The sequence below is a fragment of the Thamnophis sirtalis genome, unplaced genomic scaffold (genome assembly GCF_051295495.1).
Source record: "Thamnophis sirtalis isolate CommonGarterSnake01/CBP01778 unplaced genomic scaffold, rThaSir2_p1.2 scaffold_16, whole genome shotgun sequence".
Taxonomy (NCBI): domain Eukaryota; kingdom Metazoa; phylum Chordata; class Lepidosauria; order Squamata; family Natricidae; genus Thamnophis; species Thamnophis sirtalis.
In genome coordinates, this window is record NW_028261396.1 from 1,609,980 (window position 1) to 1,628,990 (window position 19,011).

General features: G+C 42.5%; 1 protein-coding gene across 3 annotated transcripts in view; it reads right to left on the bottom strand.

Annotated features, from left to right (window-relative positions):
• ATP6V1C2 (ATPase H+ transporting V1 subunit C2) overlaps positions 1 to 16,466 on the bottom strand; it is a 30,979-nt gene extending 14,513 nt beyond the window's left edge. Inside the window, exons 1-5 of one of the 3 annotated variants that reach the window (XM_087702769.1) lie at positions 16,361 to 16,466; positions 16,004 to 16,169; positions 12,708 to 12,866; positions 11,331 to 11,398; positions 4,925 to 5,010 (exon numbers count right to left, since the gene is read on the bottom strand). In XM_087702769.1, coding sequence (XP_087558895.1) covers positions 4,925 to 5,010; positions 11,331 to 11,398; positions 12,708 to 12,836 — 283 coding nt within the window. In that variant the 5' untranslated portion in view covers positions 12,837 to 12,866; positions 16,004 to 16,169; positions 16,361 to 16,466. The other 2 variants (XM_087702770.1, XM_087702768.1) reach the window with 2 other exon arrangements.
• Positions 16,467 to 19,011: the final 2,545 nt, after the last annotated feature.

The following is a 19,011-nucleotide window of genomic DNA, read 5'->3' on the forward strand; positions in this document are numbered from 1 at the left end:
TCCACCTAAAAATTATTCAAGTAACTTTTTCTATGACGTCAAAACAGTGGTGGGTTTCAAATTTTTTTAGAACCTCTTCTTCTGTAGGTGTGGCCTGCTTTGTGGGAGTGGCCTGCCGGCCATGTGACTGGGTGGGAGCGGCTTGGTAGTCATGTGACCGGGTGGGCGTGGCCAAATTGTAAAATGTGGTGAAACTCACTTAACAACGCTCTTGCTTAGCAATCAAAATGTTGGCTCAGAAACTCTGGCATTTGAAGCCCGCAAGACTTAAAGCTATCAAGTTACAAGACCCTTGCACCCCTAACCCTTTAGAAAAAAAAACCCAAGGGGTGTTCAAACTTGACAGCTTTAAGACTTGTGGACTTCAGCTCCCAGAATTCCTCCTCCAATCATGTTGGCTCAGGAACTCTGGCATTGAAGTGTGCAAGTCTTAAAGCTGTCAAGTTACAAGACCCTTGCACCCCTAACCCTTTAGGAAAAAACCCCAGGGGTGTTCAAATTTGACAGCTTTAAGACTTGTGGACTTCAACTCCCAGAATTCCTCCTCCAGTCTTGTTGGCTCAGGAACTCTGGCATTGAAGTGTGCAAGTCTTAAAGCTGTCAAGTTACAAGATCCTTGCACCCCTAACCCTTCAGAAAAAAAAAATCCCAGGGGTGTTCAAACTTGACAGCTTTAAGACTTGTGGACTTCAACTCCCAGAATTCCTCCTCCACTCATGTTGGCTCAGGAACTCTGGCATTGAAGTGTGCAAGTCTTAAAGCTGTCAAGTTACAAGACCCTTGCACCCCTAACCCTTTAGGAAAAAAACCCAGGGGTGTTCAAACTTGACAGCTTTAAGACTTGCGGACTCTCCCAGAATTCCTCCTCTCGCTCTTCATCTTGATGATGTGCAGACGGGCGGAGGGGAGGGAGCTGGGACCGGTTCTAAACGGCACTGTAGATTTGTGGAACCTCTTCTATAGAAGAGGTTAGAACTGGCAGGAACCCACCCCTGTGTCAAAAGTAGTATGGAGGCACTGCAGTGGGGGTAGAAATGGTCAAGAGGGGACAAGGTACTTTTTTAAAACCACATTTTAAATAGCACAGGAGGTACCAGAACAAATCAATGGACAAACACATACATAAGTTAGAGCTGGAAAAAACAGGAGAAAGAACATTTGAGGATGCTTCTAGACATCCCAGCAATTTCATGTCGTTCTTAGCAAGGCCTTAATAACACACAAAAAGAAATTCTTAAGTGAATTTAGAGCCGAGGTGGCGCAGTGGTTAAATGCAGCACTGCAGGCTACTTCAGCTGACTGCAGTTCTGCAGTTCAGCGGTTCGAATCTCACCGGCTCAGGGTTGACTCAGCCTTCCATCCTTCCGAGGTGGGTAAAATGAGGACCCGGATTGTTGTTGGGGGCGATATGCTGACCCTGTAAACCGCTTAGAGAGGGCTGAAAGCCCTATGAAGCGGTATATAAGTCTAACTGCTATAACTGCTAAACCTTCTCCACGTTTAGAGAGCCACGTGGGTGAGATGGTATGTCTGCAAGAAAACCTATGGGACTAAAAATTCACAATGCATTTGGATACGTACACAATGCAAATCCAGGTGATCTAAGGAAATGAACGACTGACTGGTACATAAGTAGGCGCGGGGGACCTCTTCCCTGGTGGATGGTATGCTTTTTACAACAATCCCTTATCTTTGTGGTGTCAGGCTGTCTCCCTTCTGATGTCTCTTAAGTCTTTCTCTAGAGTGATGCTTCTCCGAGAAGGAGTCACCTTACCTTCTTATATTTCCTTGGTGTCGAAAATCTAATGCGCACATCAAGGATTAAAGACTTGGAGACCTGAAATCAACAGGCTTCATCTTTAGCCTCCTTCAATAAAATATGTATGAGGCAGCTCAGTAGGAGGCTGGCGACTCCCCGGGGGAGGGCCTTCTCTGTTGCAGCTCCGGCCCTCTGGAACGAGCTCCCTGTTGAGATCCGGACCCTTACTACCCTCCCGGCCTTCCACAAAGCCACCAAGTCCTGGCTGTTCCAGCAGGCTGGGGGGGAGCTGAGAAGCATCTACCTCCACGGAAATTGTGAATGTTGGTTTTGTTTTTAATATGTTGTCTTTGTCTCGTTCCCCCTTTTCCCTTGTCTTTTGTGAGCCGCCCGGAGTCCTCCGGGAGTGGGCGGCATACAAGACAAATAAATAAATAAAATAAATAAATAAACATACAAGAAGCAAAATGGGACTTCTTCCAAAAAGGTTTGTTAAAATTCCTAAATGCACAGCTTTCAGTTAAATTGTCCATAGGGCTAACTGGGCCCTTTCCTTTCCCTTAAACTAAGGATGCCCAACTTTGGCAACTTTAAGCCTTGTGGACTTTCATTTCCAGAGGAATCCTGGGGGTTAAAAGTCTTAAAGTTGCCAAGGTTACAACGGCCCTGAAAAAAAAAAACAATTTATGACCTTTTTTTTACACTTAACGATTGTTGCAGCATCTCCATGGTCCTGTGATTTACATTCGGATGCTTGACAACTGATTCATATTCATGATGGTTGCAAGGTCATGTGATCCCCTTCCAGTGGTGGGTTTCAAAAAAATTTTGGAACCTACTCTGTGGGTGTGGCCTCCTTTGTGGGAGTGGCTTGCCGGCCATGTGACCTGGTGGGAGTGGCTTGCCGGCCATGTGTTTTCTTTCTTTCTCTCTCTCTTTCTCTCTCTCTCCCTCTCTCTCTTTCCTTCCTGTGGTCTCTCTGTCCCTTTTTTTTCTTTTATCTCTCTCTCACTCTTTTTCTTTCTTTTTTCTTTTTTCTTTATTTATTTCTTCCTTTCTTTCTCTTTCTCTCTCTCTCTGTGTCAGTCTCTGTGTGTGTGTGTGTTTGTGTGTGTGTTTGTGTGTGTGTGTGAATGGTGGGTTTCAAAAAATTTGGGAACCTCTTCTGTAGGTGTGGCCTGCTTTCCGGGTCCACTGGTGGAACCTCTTCTAACCGGTTCGGTAGATTTGACGAACCGGTTCTACCGAATAGGTGCAAACTGGTGGGAACCCACCTCTGTCCCCTTCTGACAAACAAAATCAATGGGGAAGCCAGATTCACTTAACTTTCTAATGGCAATGATTTCCTTAACAGAAGTGGCAAGAAAAGTTGCAAAACGGGGCACAATTCACGCAACAAATTTCTCGCGTAGTAACATAAACTTCGGGTTCTATTGTGGTCGTAAGTCGAGGACTACCTGCGTACCAAACCCGGGCTGCAAAATCTAAATACCCACTAAATGGCAACGGCAAGCTATATTTGCTGCCATTAAACCAGTGGTGGGTTTCAAAAAAAATTCGAACCTACTCTGTGGGTGTGGCCTCCTTTGTGGGAGTGGCTTGCCGGCCATGTGACCTGGTGGGAGTGGCTTGCCGGCCATGTGTTCTCCCTCTCTCTCTCTCTCTCTCTCCTTCCTTTTGTCTCTCTGTCCCTTTTTCCTTTTTTTCTTTCATCTCTCTCTCATTTTTTCTTTCTTTTTTTTCTTTTTTTCTTTTTTTTTTTCTTCCTTTCTTTCTCTTTCTCTCTGTGTGTGAATGTGTGTGTGTGTTTGTGTGTGTCAGTGGTGGGTTTCAAAAAAATTTTTGGAACCTCTTCTGTAGGTGTGGCTTGCTTTCTGGTGGAACCTCTTCTAACCGGTTCGGTAGATTTGACGAACCAGTTCTACCGAACTGGTGCGAACTGGTGTGAACTGGTAGGAACCCACCTCTGCATTAAACTCACATCTGAGTTTTTACAGTTTAGACCCGGTAACCTGAAGTGATCTATTCAGTAAAAACTGCAGTTTTGCACGCTGAAGAATGCCCGTGATACAATTGATCATAAGAAAACAGATGCATGCAAAAAGTTTCACACGTTCCCATAGTCCCTACAGTTCCTTTCTCTAGACATGCAGACAGAGTAAGTTAAAAAGAAAGGAAAAAAAAGACTGAAGGAAAGGAAAAATCAGCAGTGGTTTAAAGGATGCAAACCTGCAGTAATCTGAGTCATAGGGAGATGGTGATCAAGCTACGGGGTTGTTACTAGAGAAATCCTTCGTAACCTGATCACTGTACCCCTACAACCAGATGTGGGCTCGAGACTCTATTATTAAACACACTTAGTGCATGCTGGCCAAGACACATTGGCACCCAAACGCAACATACCCTTTAGACATTTCATTTTGTCCTTTGTGCCTGAAATACAGTAAGTGCAATTATTGATCTTCAAAAACGCCTGTCTTAAAAAGTAAAGTTATCGCTTGGCACAAGATGACTGCCAAAGAACAGGATTCCATTCTGGGTTTATGCTACCGATAGGCATTTCAACAGTTTGTTAAAGGTGGTTTTCGGCAGATTGCACAAAAGCTCCTGTACTTGGGTATGAACTAAAGCTGACTTTGGGGGCAATTTGCGTCTCACTTTAGCCTGTGACAAGTGCAATGTTCTCAAGACATTGCCGTTTAAAAGTGTCATTTCAGCCTGAGTTGGTTTCCTTGTTCCTATCTGTTACGTTTACTTTTCCTTGTGCTAAATGTTTCAGTGCTGACTGCCATTAAGGGCTTCTCTGAATCATTAGAAATAATTAAATACATTGTGATATGTAGAGTAGAATGTAATGGAATTGTAGAGTAATAGCCACCTCTCTGGAAATCAGGACTCCTTGTAAAACAATCACAAATTTTAAACCATATAAGCAGTGAAGAAGAAGAAATCATTTTATCCATAACTCACAGCATATAGAGTGACAGAAAACTGCCCTAAAGCTAATGAAAATTGCAAGCTACAAGCATTATTTTCTAAAACTAGAAGCACCATCTAATTTCCTAATAAACGAGCATATTAATTTCAGTGGTTCCTACTGGAAACTGAATGAAAACAATGAATTATATTGAAACACAACAATATATCCATGGTTTTAAGGCCTACCTCCATTAGCCAGCAGGTTTTCCTGTACTTTATCTTTTGAATCTTCTAAAACTTCTCCAATATACTGGGCGATTTTCTTTATTACGCTTCATAAAGAGAACAAAAGAGCAACATTTTAGTTCAAATTAATCCATGAAATAACTTTACAGCTACAGTAGATAGTAAAAACCATCGCTTTTACAGACCCTAAAGTGAGAACCAAGGTGTAGACAGAAATGGAGAAAAAAAGAGATCAGTGATAGATGAACAAGAAGTTTCAATAAGAACAAAGATAAGTTTGAAAGTATGCTTGGTTTACTGTATTAAAGTTCTGGTACTAAAAATAAGAAGGTAAGCTTTAAAAAAAAATTCTATGTGCTTGGTCTTCTGTTATTTTTCACCCAATTCTGATTGATGGGCTAACGATTCAGTCCTAGTCATTTCTCCATGTTACAAAGTTTGTTTCCCAACTGCTACTGGGTGTCAAGAAAACAAGGTGTGGCATTGTGTTGATGCTACATACTATCATATATGGTGGACTTGTAATTTTGGATAAAAATATGGTGGATTATGCAAAATGTTCTTCAAAAAAGGATAAAGTTTACCCCTCAGTTATTCTTGTTAGGTATAAATACTGATTGTACAGTTGTAGAGATTAACCTGATTTTGCATTTAATAACCGCAGCAAGACTGCTGGTGGCGCAATACTGGAAGAAGGAAGATTTGCCTACTATTCAAGAATGGACATTAAAAGTAACAAACCTAGCAGAGATGGCTAAAATATCAGCATATCTCAAGGACCACTCAAACGAGAGATATAAACTGGAGTGGAGAAGATGGATTGACTATACTCAAAATAAATATGGGACTAAGAAATTCCAGATAGCTTATGACTGAAGAAGCAAGGAATGATATAATCTGTTTAGAACTAGCCTAGCAAAGAGGAGTTAAAGCTCAAATGAAAGATGATACTAACTTTTTTTAAAGTTTATCTTAGAATATCTTTGTTAAAGATTTATACCCTGTATTGGTTCTGGGAAGCCGGGGGGGGGGGGGATTGGGGGGATGAGGTTTGGATGTGGAGGGTAGGGGGAGGGAGGTAAACATTTGTAAAAGGTTTTTTTTTTCAAAATTTTCAATTAAAAAAAGAAGAAAATAAGGCATGGCTTGTCCAGGAAGAGGAAAAAATAAACCTGGAATCAGAGTGTGTATATGTAGTTTGCGTTGAACTGTAGCCCACAAGCAACCACGAATGGAGGAAGCATTGCTGAAGCCCATGGGACCCACAGATGCTCCTTCAGATATGTGTTGGGGCATGCAACTGATATAGCAGAATTGGAAAAGTCCAAAAAACGCTTCCTTCAGAATAAACATATCGAAAAATGGACATTAATTTGCTTTTGAAGTATTAAATCTCTACACGGATTTCCCAGGATTCTCATCTTTATTCTATACCCTTTTAACTTTGCTGAGCATTTAAAAACAGGTTTGCAAGGAGCGTGTGCCATCTGAGATGGAAACCGCTCAAGAATGGACGGGCAAGAGAGCATCAGAAGGCCACGGGCTGCTTCAAAGTGACATGGAAAAACACTCTGCCTCCTTGTGTAAATAAGTAATAAAACTGCATGGAAACAAGAGACCCTGAAAACTCTTGCCCCTTCCCTGCTACGCTGCTCAGAAGCAGTGCTGGCTAGTTTCTAGCTAGCTAGATGTACCAGCATTTCTTGCGTGTGTTGATCTAATAACAATTCCACTAACAATCTGCTTTTCTGCAACTATAATATAAATGCTGAGTTCATATGCTTAGCTTCAGCGTGACCCGTCAAAAGCGCGTTCCACAAAAGCGCGGTCGACGAAATCGCGTATGTGACGTCATCACAACGCGACGAAAAAGATCGAAAAATTGAAATAAAAATTAAATTACAGCAAGCCGATTCACATAAAGGTAAGGGTTAGGTTAAGGGTTAGCGTTAGGTTTTTCGTTACGTTAAGGGTTAGGTTTAGGGTTAGGTTTAGGGTTAGGTTAAGGGTTAGGTTAAGGGTTAGGTTTAGGGTTAGGTTTGGGGGGGGGGTTAGGGGAAGGTTTTAGCTTTATTTTTACATTTTTTGATCTTTTTCGTCGCACTGTGATGACGTCACATACGCGCTTTCGTCGACCGCAATTTTGTCGTCCGCGGTTTTGTGGTAGAACCTAGCTTCAGACCTATTCTCTCTTTGTTCATGGGGTTCAGGATATGTTGCATTCATTTTTATAACACACTAATCTCACACGTAATTCTGTTCTCTCATCAGATGAGGGTTCCTCATCAGACATTCAAGCTTCTTCTATAAAAGAATGTAGTTAATAGAAGAGGTAAAGGTTCCCCTCGCACATATGTGCTAGTCGTTCCCGACTCTAGGGGGTGGTGCTCGTCTCCGTTTCAAAGCCGAAGCAGTAGCGCTGTCCGAAGACGTCTCCGTGGTCATGTGGCCAGCATGACTAAATGCCGAAGGCGCACGGAACGCTGTTACCAAAGGTGGTTCCTATTTTTCTACTTGCATTTTTACATGCTTTCAAACTGCTAGGTTGGCAGAAGCTGGGACGAATAACGGGAGCTCACTCCATTACGCAGCGCTAGGATTCAAACCAGAGAACTGCCAACCTTTTCTGATCGGCAAGCTCAGGATCTTAACCACTGAGCCACCCTGGTTAATAGAAAGATGGGGTTAAATCTCAGGGCAAAAAGGTTGCTATGATGAGGCATCTCTGCAGTTGCCTTTGCCCTTTGGAAAATCTTGCCCCCAGAGATAAGGCAAGCCCCCTCCCCTCTCCTTCTTTTCCAGAAGAGAATTAACTGGCTCTTCCAATTAGCATGGGGATCTAAGAGTATGATGTAATCTTAGGGATGGCTGGTGGCTTAGCAGTAGCAATAGCAGTTAGACTCATATACCACTTCATAGGGCTTTCAGCCCTCTCTAAGCGGTTTACAGAGTCAGCATATTGCCCCCAACAACAATCCGGGTCCTCATTTCACCCACCTCGGAAGGATGGAAGGCTGAGTCAACCCTGAGCCGGTGAGATTTGAACAGCCGAACTGCAGAACTGCAGTCAGCAGAAGTAGCCTGCAGTGCTGCATTTAACCACTGTGCCACCTCGGCTCTCGGCTTGAGAGTATTCCTGTTGTCTCATTAACCTTTTTAGCCTTCCGAAATTTTAATTTTTAAAATTTGAAAAGTATTTTTTAAAAAAACTTTTAACTTATAAACTTTAACTTGTTTTTAATTCTTGTTTTTAATTCTGTGCTTTTATTCGGGCTTTATATTGTTTCATTAAGCTATTGTAAACCACCCCGAGTTACTTAGGTGAGATGGGTTATGCTGAAATGTATGTAATAAAATAAATAAAAATGAAAATCTGCACCGGGGGGGGGGGCGGGGGGGGCAAGAGATTAAATGTGCATTACAATGTGGCAACCCATTTCTTGTAGCTTTGGCACCACCATGGTTAGGAATGGATGTCTATGGATACAGCAAAGTTGAATTATTTAATTCTTGGTGACCGCGATATTATTCAGGAGCCTGATGGGAAAACAGATGGATTCTGAGAAACAATGTCCCACTGAGGAGCGGCAAACCTATTTCTTAATAATAGACCTCTGCGTTCTGCTTTTTTTTTTAAATCCCCAAGCCCTCAATAAAATCACCAATCGCCAATCACCTCCACTAGACCGATTAGATCCCACAGATTAAGCTACCTCCAAATTCCATCCGCCGGCCAGTGTCGACTGGCGACTACCCGGAGGAGAGCCTTCTCTGTGGCTGCTCCGACCCTCTGGAACGAACTCCCCGTGGAGATTCGAACCCTCACCAACCTCCAGGCCTTCCGCAAAGACGTTAAAACCTGGCTGTTCCGACAGGCCTGGCGCTAAAGAGCTGTTGCCCCCGTCTCGAATGGTATGATTGTTGTGTGCTTTTAAATTATGAATTGTTATGTTTCGTTTTTTTATTTTTTGTCTGTACCCCCCCCTTCCCTGATTTGATTTGTTAGCCGCCCTGAGTCCCCTTCGGGGGGAAAGGGCGGCATATAAATATAATAAAATGAAATGAAATGAAATGAAATGAAATACACAGCTTCATGCTTCTAACCTTTCATCCAGATTCAAGGACGAAGAAGAAAAGGGGGAAATCTCAAAGGTGCTTTTTCAAAAGGTAACTGGACTATATATATATTTTTCTCTTGAGGAAGAAGATGTTTCAATTTTCATCCAAGAAGCTTCATCAGTTCTGGCTGGAGGGTGGTAGGTGGTATGGAATGGAAGGGCTAAGAATAATCCTTCCATTCCCCCCCCACCCCACATCCAGCCAGAACTGATGAAGCTCCTTGAATGAAAAGCGAAATGTCTTTTTCCTCGAGGGAAAAATAAAATATACATATAAAACCCAGTCGCCTTTCGAAAAGACACCTCTGAGGCAATCATGACCTGTTTGACTGAGAATCTCCATAGACAAAAGAGGAAAGAGAATTTGGAAAGTGTGGGCATTTAGAAAAAGAAATAAGAGAAAGTGAGGTTCCTGATCTGTCTTTTCTGAGCACTTCAGTGTAAAATGGGAGAAGGACTGGGGAGCATCCTACCACCCCCCACCCCCCCAATCCAACTTTTGTTCCAGGCTGCCAAATCCGACTATAGCATTTCAAATATACACTTCATTTTCACCCCTATATTTACTTCCCCAAATTCTGTGTTTTGCGTGTCTTAATAGTCCTCCTGTGTCTCTTAGTGGTGGCTATTACCAGTGGTGGGATTCGGCCAGTTCGCACCTATTTGGGAGAACCGGTTGGTAACTTTCTAAGCAGTTCGGAGAATCGGTTGTTGGAAGAAATCTCCTTTTGTTTTTTTCCACTTTACAGGGCTAATCCTGTAAGGAAGGCAGGAAGGAAACATCCTGGTGTTGTTTCTAGCCTAATCTTTATCGCCCTGCTTACAGAAACTGCCTCTCCGGTTAACTCTTATTACATTGTAAGAGCTAAGGCGAAGCGCCCATCGACCTGAGTGATGTTGAGTTGCCACACCCACCCAGTCACATGACCATTGAGCCCCGCCTATCCAGCTGGTCATTAGGGCAGAGAACTGGTTGTTAAATTATTTGAATCCCACCACTGGCTATTACCAATATAGGAGGACTTGCTATTAGCAATAGCAGTTAGACTTATATACCGCTTCATAGGGCTTTCAGCCCTCTCTAAGCGGTTTACAGAGTCAGCATATCGCCCCCAACAACAATCCGGGTCCTCATTTTACCCACCTCGGATGGATGGAAGACTGAGTCAACCTTGAGCCGGTGAGATTTGAACAGCCGAACTGCAGAACTGCAGTCAGCTGAAGTGTGCCTGCAGTGCTGCATTTAACCACTGCGCCACCTCGGCTATTACCAACGTGAGAGAAAATGTTCTCCCTGATTGACTTTGGCTTCCTCCAATGTAGGAGGACTTGCTTCTGGGTTGAGAAATCAACAAAGAAGACCATCCTTCAGACATGTGAAGTCTGAACACTGAAAATTTGGGGAGGGGAGCGAGATTCAGGGAAGATTCAGCTCCAGGTGGACGTCTTTCCAAATAAAACAGAATAGAGCTATTTACATATTCTTAAGTTAAGTTAAGTTAGTTAAGTTTATTTTATTTATATGCCGCCCTTTTCCCCCCCGAAGGGGACTCAGGGCGGCTCACAACTCAACCAAGGGAGGGGGATACAGACAAAAAATTTAAAACAACACACAACAATACATAATTTAAAACACACAACAGTCATACCATTCGAGAAAGGGGTAGAAGCTTTTTAGCCCCAGGCCTGTCGGAATAGCCAGGTTTTAAGGGCTGTGCGGAAGGTCTGGGGGGTGGTGAGGGTTCGAATCTCCACGGGGAGTTCGTTCCAGAGGGTCGGAGCGGCCACAGAGAAGGCTCTCCTCCGGGTAGTCGCCAGTCGACACTGGCCGGCGGATGGAATTCGGAGGAGGCCTAATCTGTGGGATCTAATCGGTCTAGAGGAGGTAATTGGCATTTGTAGTATTTGTAGTAAAGTATTTGTAGTGCTTCTGCAAAAAAAAAAAAATGCTATTTCCCACACATTCCCCCCACCCAGCCTCTGGTTCCTCTCTGTAAATGGCTCCTCAGAATAAGTGTACAGAATAGATCAATGAAGCAGCAGAGATCATTCTTGATAGGGACTTGCTGATTACCGTGGGGGTGAAGCCCACTGCTTCCCTAGATCTAAATATATTCGATTCAAAATAAAAACCAGGAGTTTAAGCAGAATAAAGCCAAACCTGCCTGATCTGGCTGACCTCTAGGACCAAGCTTAAACAAGCCAGAGTTAGTTTCAGGCAGGAACCCTGTGACCTGGAAAAACCACTTCCATTTGTGTTTGTGTGCAGTAAATAAGTTTTATTTTACCTTTCAGCAAAACTATCGAGTTTTCCCAACTCATCCGAGAGGCCAACCAGCGTGTCCAGAGTTCCTACCTGTGGATGGGAACACAAATACTTTTACACTAACAGAAGACCTGCACAACTGTTTTACCAGAATGATCTTTCTTTTATTATTTTTGGCACAAATGATCTTTTGTGTAATCAAAGTATTAAAGGTGCTCGGAGGAAGCCGAGCCAAAGTCAACCAGGGAGAACATTTTCTCTCAATGGAAAATGACAGAAATGCCTCTATTCTAAATAAGGAAAAACTGTATGTTATCATGTGATTATAAATCCACTTCTATAAGACTTCTTCCCTATTTTTATTCTCGGTGTTTCTCAACAGCTTTATTGCTCACAGTATATTGCATATGCAAATCATAAGGCACTGAATAGAATTTATATTTTCTTGCCAACTTCAGTAGGAAAAAAAAAACATTTAAGCTTTAAAAGGGGAGAGCCTTATTTCATTTATATATAATCTGAGCAGACACTGGCTGCAGCAAATAAATTCATGGTGTCTCTTCCTGAAATTATTACACTTTAAGATTCCAACAGTGAAGGTGGTTTTCAGATATCAGCCAGCCCTTCTAGCAGAGTCATATTATTAATCCCTATATTTTTTTACGTCTAGTACTTCAACAAAATTAACTAACGTGTGAGTGCAGGATGATACTGAAGAAGTACTTTAATAATTCCAAGGTCTGTTAACCATGAGCAAGTTTACACAGCTAACCAAAGCTTATTTGGAATGGACATGATAATGGCATCGGTAACACATTACGATTTATCAATTATGGTAAAATATGACACAATGACATTAGGTACATATTACAATTCCCATCCACCCCGCTTCCTTGCAGACACGCATTAAATTGCATCTCCATTCAAAGTATTTGCCCAGTGAAATTTATGTTTCCTTAGAACTAGGTCCCATTAAATTCGTTCGGATCTAGTTTATTAATGCTACAATTCCATGTATGTTTATTTGTGACTAAATTCTGCGTAATTTGCCTGTATATAAGATATCTATGGCAGAGTTCCACTTTGATTAATTGCAATCTTGACCATTAAGGATGCTCATAGATTGTTTCATTTATAAGTTCTTTGAGATTTTCTGCAAAGGACGGGTTTGAATAGAACCAAATTAAACCTCCAGATTTTTCTGCTAATAACTAACACACTGATTAATAATAATGGTGCATGTTATTCATGCACTCCAGAAAGCAGCAGAAATAAATAAATACATACTAATTTTCCCTGTATGGAGAGGAGACCCACTCTATTAAAAAGGAAGAAGAAATATGCTTGATCCCTGCCCTTGATCTTCCTCCCACACCTAGCATTTCATCCCACTTTTTACCTTGAGGTCAGGAATGGTAAACTTGCTGTTGCTGGAAAGGTTGGCTTTCGAAGTCACAGTATTCATTCTGTCCCAGGCAAGCAAATTTGCCTTATCCCCTGGAGCTGAGATTAGCCAGAACTCTGACATGATGGGAAAGGATCGTTGAGTACAGAATCACTATAAGTAAAAAAGGAAAAAAAGGGAAAAAACCAAGAACACAAAAATAGATCAGCTAAAACTTTAATCCAACTTTTAAAAAAGTCAAAAAGGGATTGGTATCTCAGCCCATATAGGGAAACACCCATCACCTTTCAATCCAAATCTAAACCTAAATGTGACCTTCTCTTCAATGTCACCAGCGGACAATAGTTCCTCTTTCCTTCCCCCTCCCTCCCCTGGGTTGTTTCATCTTGTTAGTAGGGAGGAGTTTTTAATTGTACACGGAGCAGTCCACAATTATTTACAGAAGCAATAGGCTGATCTGTTCATAGTTCCAATCAGAGGTGGGTTCCTGCCAGTTCGCACCAGTTCGGTAGAACCGGTTCGTCAAAATCTACCGAACCGGTTAGAAGAGGTTCCACCAGTGGACCTGGAAAGCAGGCCACACCTACAGAAGAGGTCCCAAAATTTTTTGAAACCCACCACTCACACACACACACAGACTCACACAGAAAGAGAAAGAGAAAGAAAGGAAGGAAGAAAGAAATAAAAAAATAAAAAAGAAAGAAAAAGTGAGAGAGAGATGAAAGGAAAAAAGGAAAAAGGGACAGAGAGACAAAAGGAAGGAGAGAGAGAAGAGAGAGAGAAAACACATGGCCGGCAAGCCACTCCCACAAAGGAGGCCACACCCACAGAGTAGGTTCGAATTTTTTTTTGAAACCCACCACTGGTTCCAACCCAAGCAACATAGTTTGAGAAGGATGTAAGATCTTAAAGCATCCCACCACCCACCCCAAAACTTGGCAACTTTAAGATCTGTGGACTTCCATCACCCAGAATTCCTGCATATATGTTCTTGTCCTTCATCTTAAGGGATGTGGTGGCTCAGTGGCTAAGACGTTGAGTTGATCGATCAGAAAGATCGGCAGTTCGAATCCCTAGCTGGGAACGACTAGCACATATGCGCAAGGGGAACCTTTTCCTTCAGCGTAAATATTCTATACATGTTCTTGTCCTTCATCTTTATAATAGAAATATCAAAACAAATAACAAAAATCGACTTTGTTGTAAAAATCTAAATGACAGGCAGTTAATACATATCTGTTGTCATATTGGCACGCCGATGATGTAGAATTTTTTTTTTAAATCAACTTCTGTTGAGAATCATTTGAACAATGAAATGTATATATATAAAATTACTTAGGCATTATGAGAAAGCGTGCAGAGGAAGCAGTGTTCTCCTTCTGCATTTCATATATGAGTATCTATGATAATTTTTCAGTTTTAAAAAAAGGTAAATATTATCTGCATTGAGCTTAACTCCTGGTTATTAGATAGATACATCTACATTCACAGTAAGGTTACAGAAGGTGTTTGGCACAGTTGACTTTTCGGAAACTTTCAGTTTTCTATCCTAGCCTTTAGCCCTGGGATTTCCTAGTGGTCTCCTATCCTATCCTTAATCAGTTCCCTTCCTGTTTAGCTTTTTCAGAGAAAAACCAAGTCAGTTGGAGGCTACCACCTGCAGAAACTGCCCACTACCATTAGGAACAAACAAATGTGGTTGATCCTATGCATCCATATTTTAACCAGAAAGAACATTAAAAAAACAACAACACAGAAAGCACAATGAAAAGAAGGGGAAACAGTTGGCTATCGTTTTAAAACAGGTGTCAAAAGTGATCGTAATCAATGTTCTTCGATTTCGTCCTTCAGCCTTTAATCTTTAGCAAATTGGCTTTAGAACGCTGATTCCAAAGCAAAACTGACACCTTTCTAAAACCACCTGGGACGGATGGATCCCTGCCTTTTGCCTTTCAACACAAAACAACAAAAGCCTCCTAATGTTGTAATATAGTTGCATCCTAAATAAATAAACAAATAAACAAACAAACAAATAAACAAACAAACAAACTAACTAACTTGTGGCTTAATGGCTAAGAGGTCTGCCTAAGATGTAATATAGCACAGGTTCGAATCCCAGTAAGGGTATGGCTAGCTGATGAGAGCTAAATAGCTTGAAATAGATCTATACTAGTCTCCCTTTATTTATTTATCAGCACAAATACAACACAAAATGTGTAACAAAGGCAACAGTAAAAATATTGGGTTTCTGTCGTGATGGACTCTTGTGACGAGCCGATTGACAGATAATGGAAGCTGTTAGCTTCCTCCTATAATTGGGGCTTACCAGGGGTTGTGACACTATACACACACACACACACACACACACACACACACAAACACAAACCTGGGACGGATACACATATATATCTATATCTATGTCTGTCTGTCTGTCTGTCTGTCTGTCTGTCTGTCTGTCTGTCTATCTATCTATCTATCTATCTATCTATCTCTATCTCTATCTCTATCTCTATCTCTATCTCTATCTCTATCTCTATCTCTATCTCTATCTCTATCTCTATCTCTATCTCTATCTCTATATATCTATATCTATATCTACATCTACATCTACATCTACATCTATATATCTACATCTATCTATCTATCTATCTATCTATATCTATATCTATATCTATATCTATATCTATATCTATATCTATATCTATATCTATATCTATATCTATATCTATATCTATATCTATATCTCTACATCTACATCTACATTACATCTATATATCTACATCTATCTATCTATCTATCTATCTATCTATCTATCTATCTATCTATCTATCTATCTATCTATCTATCTATATACACACAAGACACTTCCAATTTTACGCGGGAGAAAACCCGAATAACCAAAGACATATGTATATGTATATGTATATGTATATGTATATGTATATGTATATGTATATGTATATGTATATGTATATGTATATGTATATGTATATGTATATGTATATGTATATGTATATGTATATGTATATGTATATGTATATGTATATGTATATGTATATGTATATGTATATGTATGTATTTAGTGTCACAATTTAATGTCTCCCTTTATTTATTTATCAGCTCAAATACAACACATATCTATATATCATCTATATCTATATATCTATATATCTATATGTATGTGTATATGTATATCTATATCTATATCCACACATATATATACACACACACACAAACACAAACACACACACAGATATATCACAAATATCCGTTTCATTGGGATGACTCACGTCTACTTGGATGTTGTTGAAAGTAGTTGAAGGCGGCTGGGCGAAAATCCCTCTCCCCATCATCACTCCGAGCTGCTTTTCCGAAGCAGAAGGGAAGGCAAACGGCCGGGCTCAACGACTAACAAATAGCGCGCTCTGTTCCCACCACGCAGCGCCGACCTCGCAGCTGAAGAGGATGGACCAAGGAGTCAAAAAATGCCCATCCTTTCCTTTGAAGAGTTTCGGGCTCTCCGGTCCCTTTCCAAGCGGGCGACGCAGCGGCGCCCTCTTCCCAGCCGCAGCCTCCGAGCAGCCGCAGCCGCCGCCGGCTTCTCTCTAAGGAGGCGACGGGGAAAAGTTTCCCACCGCTTGACTTACCCGCAAGCCGGGAGACGCGGCAGGTGTTTCTGGTCCTCACCGGGTGGCGGCGGCGGCGGCGGCGGCCCCTTCCATCGCCGGCAGCGGGCGCGGCTCTCTTCCCTTCTCTGGAGGGGACGCCGGAGGGGGGGAACGGAGTTCGCAGGGCGCGGAGCCACCGGCTGAGCCGACGACGGCTGCGGCTTCGCTTGTGGCAGGAGGGAGGGAGGGAGGGAGGGAGGGGAGAGGCCCACCCCGCCGCCTTTCTCTGGCCGGGGGCGCTTGGCCTCCTCCTCCTCCTCTCAGCCTTTGCGGGGTTCAGATCTGGAGGTTGCCTGCCAGGGATGGACGGTTCCGCAGGGAGGCCCCGTCTTCTGTCAGACGATGGAGGCACGCAGACCCCAGAGGGGGAAGCTTTAGAACTTTTCTAGGGCTGGCACATGATTTCCTTCCTTCCTTCCTTCCTTCCTTCCTTCCTTCCTTCCTTCCTTCCTTCCTTCCTTCCTTTCCTTTCCTTTCCTTTCCTTTCCTTTCCTTTCCTTTCCTTTCCTTTCCTTTCCTTTCCTTTCCCTTCCTTCCTGAAAGCCCTATGAAGCGGTATATAAGTCTAACTGCTATTGCTATTCCTTCCTTTCCTTTCCTTTCTTTTCCTTTCCTTCCTTCCCTCCATTCCTCCCTTCCTCTTTCCTTTCCTTTCCTTCCTTTTGCGCTGAAGGCACCCACACCCTCAGACGGGGAAGCTTTAAAATTCTTTTAGGGCTGGCACATGATTTCCTTTCTTCCTTCCTTCCTTCCTTCCTTCCCTCCTTTCCTTCCTTCCCCCTTTCGTTCCTTCCTTCCCTCCCTCCTTTCCTCCCTTCCTCTTTCCTTTCCTTTCCTTCCTTTTGCAATGGAGGCACCCATACTCTCAGACGGGAAAACTTTAGAACTTTTCTAGGGCTGGCACATGATTCACTTCCTTCCTTCCTTCCTTCCTTTCCCTTTCCTTCCTTCCCTCCTTTCCTTCCTTCCTCCTTTCCTTTCTTTTCCTTCCTTTTGTGCTACAGGCACCCACACCCTCAGACGGGGAAGCTTTAGAACTGTTTTAGGGCTGGCACATGATTTCCTTCCTTCCTTCCTTCCTTCCTTCCTTCCTTCCTTCCTTCCTTCCTTCCTTCCTCCCTCCCTCCCTCCCTTTCCTTCCTTCCCCCTTTCATTCCTTCCTCCCTCCTTTCCTTTCTATCCCTTCCCTCCTTTCCTCCTTCCTCTTTCCTTTCCTTTCCTTCCCTTCCTTTTGCTTACCATCACTGCCAGTCTCCGAGGTGCCACCAAGCCTCTTGGGTACATGGCTGACGTTGGTTACTTCTTGCAAAATTTGAAGTGATCTGAGGTGCATAGGAGGAACTTAACACCCCCACATGTGCATGTGTGCACAACCTCCCCCAAGCTCCCCACCAAGTGTGCCACACAGCTTACCTCCAAGCTGAGCTTAGTATTTCCTCCAGGGGGCTGGGGAGGCAATTTTCACCCTCCCCAGGCTCCAGGAAAGCCTCCAGAAACGAACTTCCGGTAGGTGTTTTTGCCCTCCCCAGGCTCCGGAGGCTTTCCTGAAACCTGGGGAGGGAGAAAACGGCCTCCAGAAGGCCGAAAATCAGCTGGCCGGCATGTACATCCATGCTGGAGCTGATGGCTCATGTGCCGCAAATATGGGTCCGCGTCAGTGATGGGTTTCAAAAATTTTTGAACCTACTCTGTGGGTGTGGCCTCCTTTGTGGGAGTGGCTTGCCAGCCATGTGACCTGGTGGGAGTGGCTTGCCGGCCATGTGTTCTCTCTCTCTCTCTCCTTTTGTCTCTCTTTTTTTCTTTCATCTCTCTCTACTCTTTTTCTTTCTTTTCTCTTTCTTTTTTCTTTCTTTCTTTTTTCTTTCTTTCTTTTTTCTTTCTTTCTTTTTTCTTTCTTTCTTTTTTCTTTCTTTCTTTTTTCTTTCTTTCTTTTTTCTTTCTTTCTTCCTTTCTTTCTCTTTCTCTCTCTCTCTGGGTCAGTCTGTTTGTGTGTGTTTGTGTGTTTGTGTGTGTGTGTGTGAGTGGTGGGTTTCAAAAATTTTTGGGACCTCTTCTGTAGGTGTGGCCTGCTTTCCGGGTCCACTGGTGGAACCTCTTCTAACCGGTTCGGTAGATTTGACAAACTGGTTCTACCGAATAGGTGCGAACTGGTAGGAACCCACCTCTGCCATAGGTTTGCCATCAGAGGTATAGGTTCTCTTGCTTGAGCAGGAGGTTAGACTAGAAGATCTCCAAGGTCCCTTCCAGCTATATTCTGATTGTAATTGTAATCAATTTAAATATAGATAAAGACCCTGTCCAGAGTTAGCTCCCCACATTATGAACTTAGATATACTAACAGTATATTTAACTAAAAACTAAAATCAGTTTTTAACTTATGTTAGTATATCTAAGCCCATAATGTGAATTTAAATATGTCTTCATTTCAGGTAAACATACAAATGGGACACATTTGTACTTCAGGTATGTATATGTGTTCATACGCCACTCACAAACCGCACATTAAAAGAAAGAAGGAAAATTAATTTAATAAGGACTGATCAACGTTAATTGCTTAGGGGCCCTATCTACAAAATCAATCTCCCCAAATATATATCCTAACTCTCCTCTTTCATATATGAAATACATCC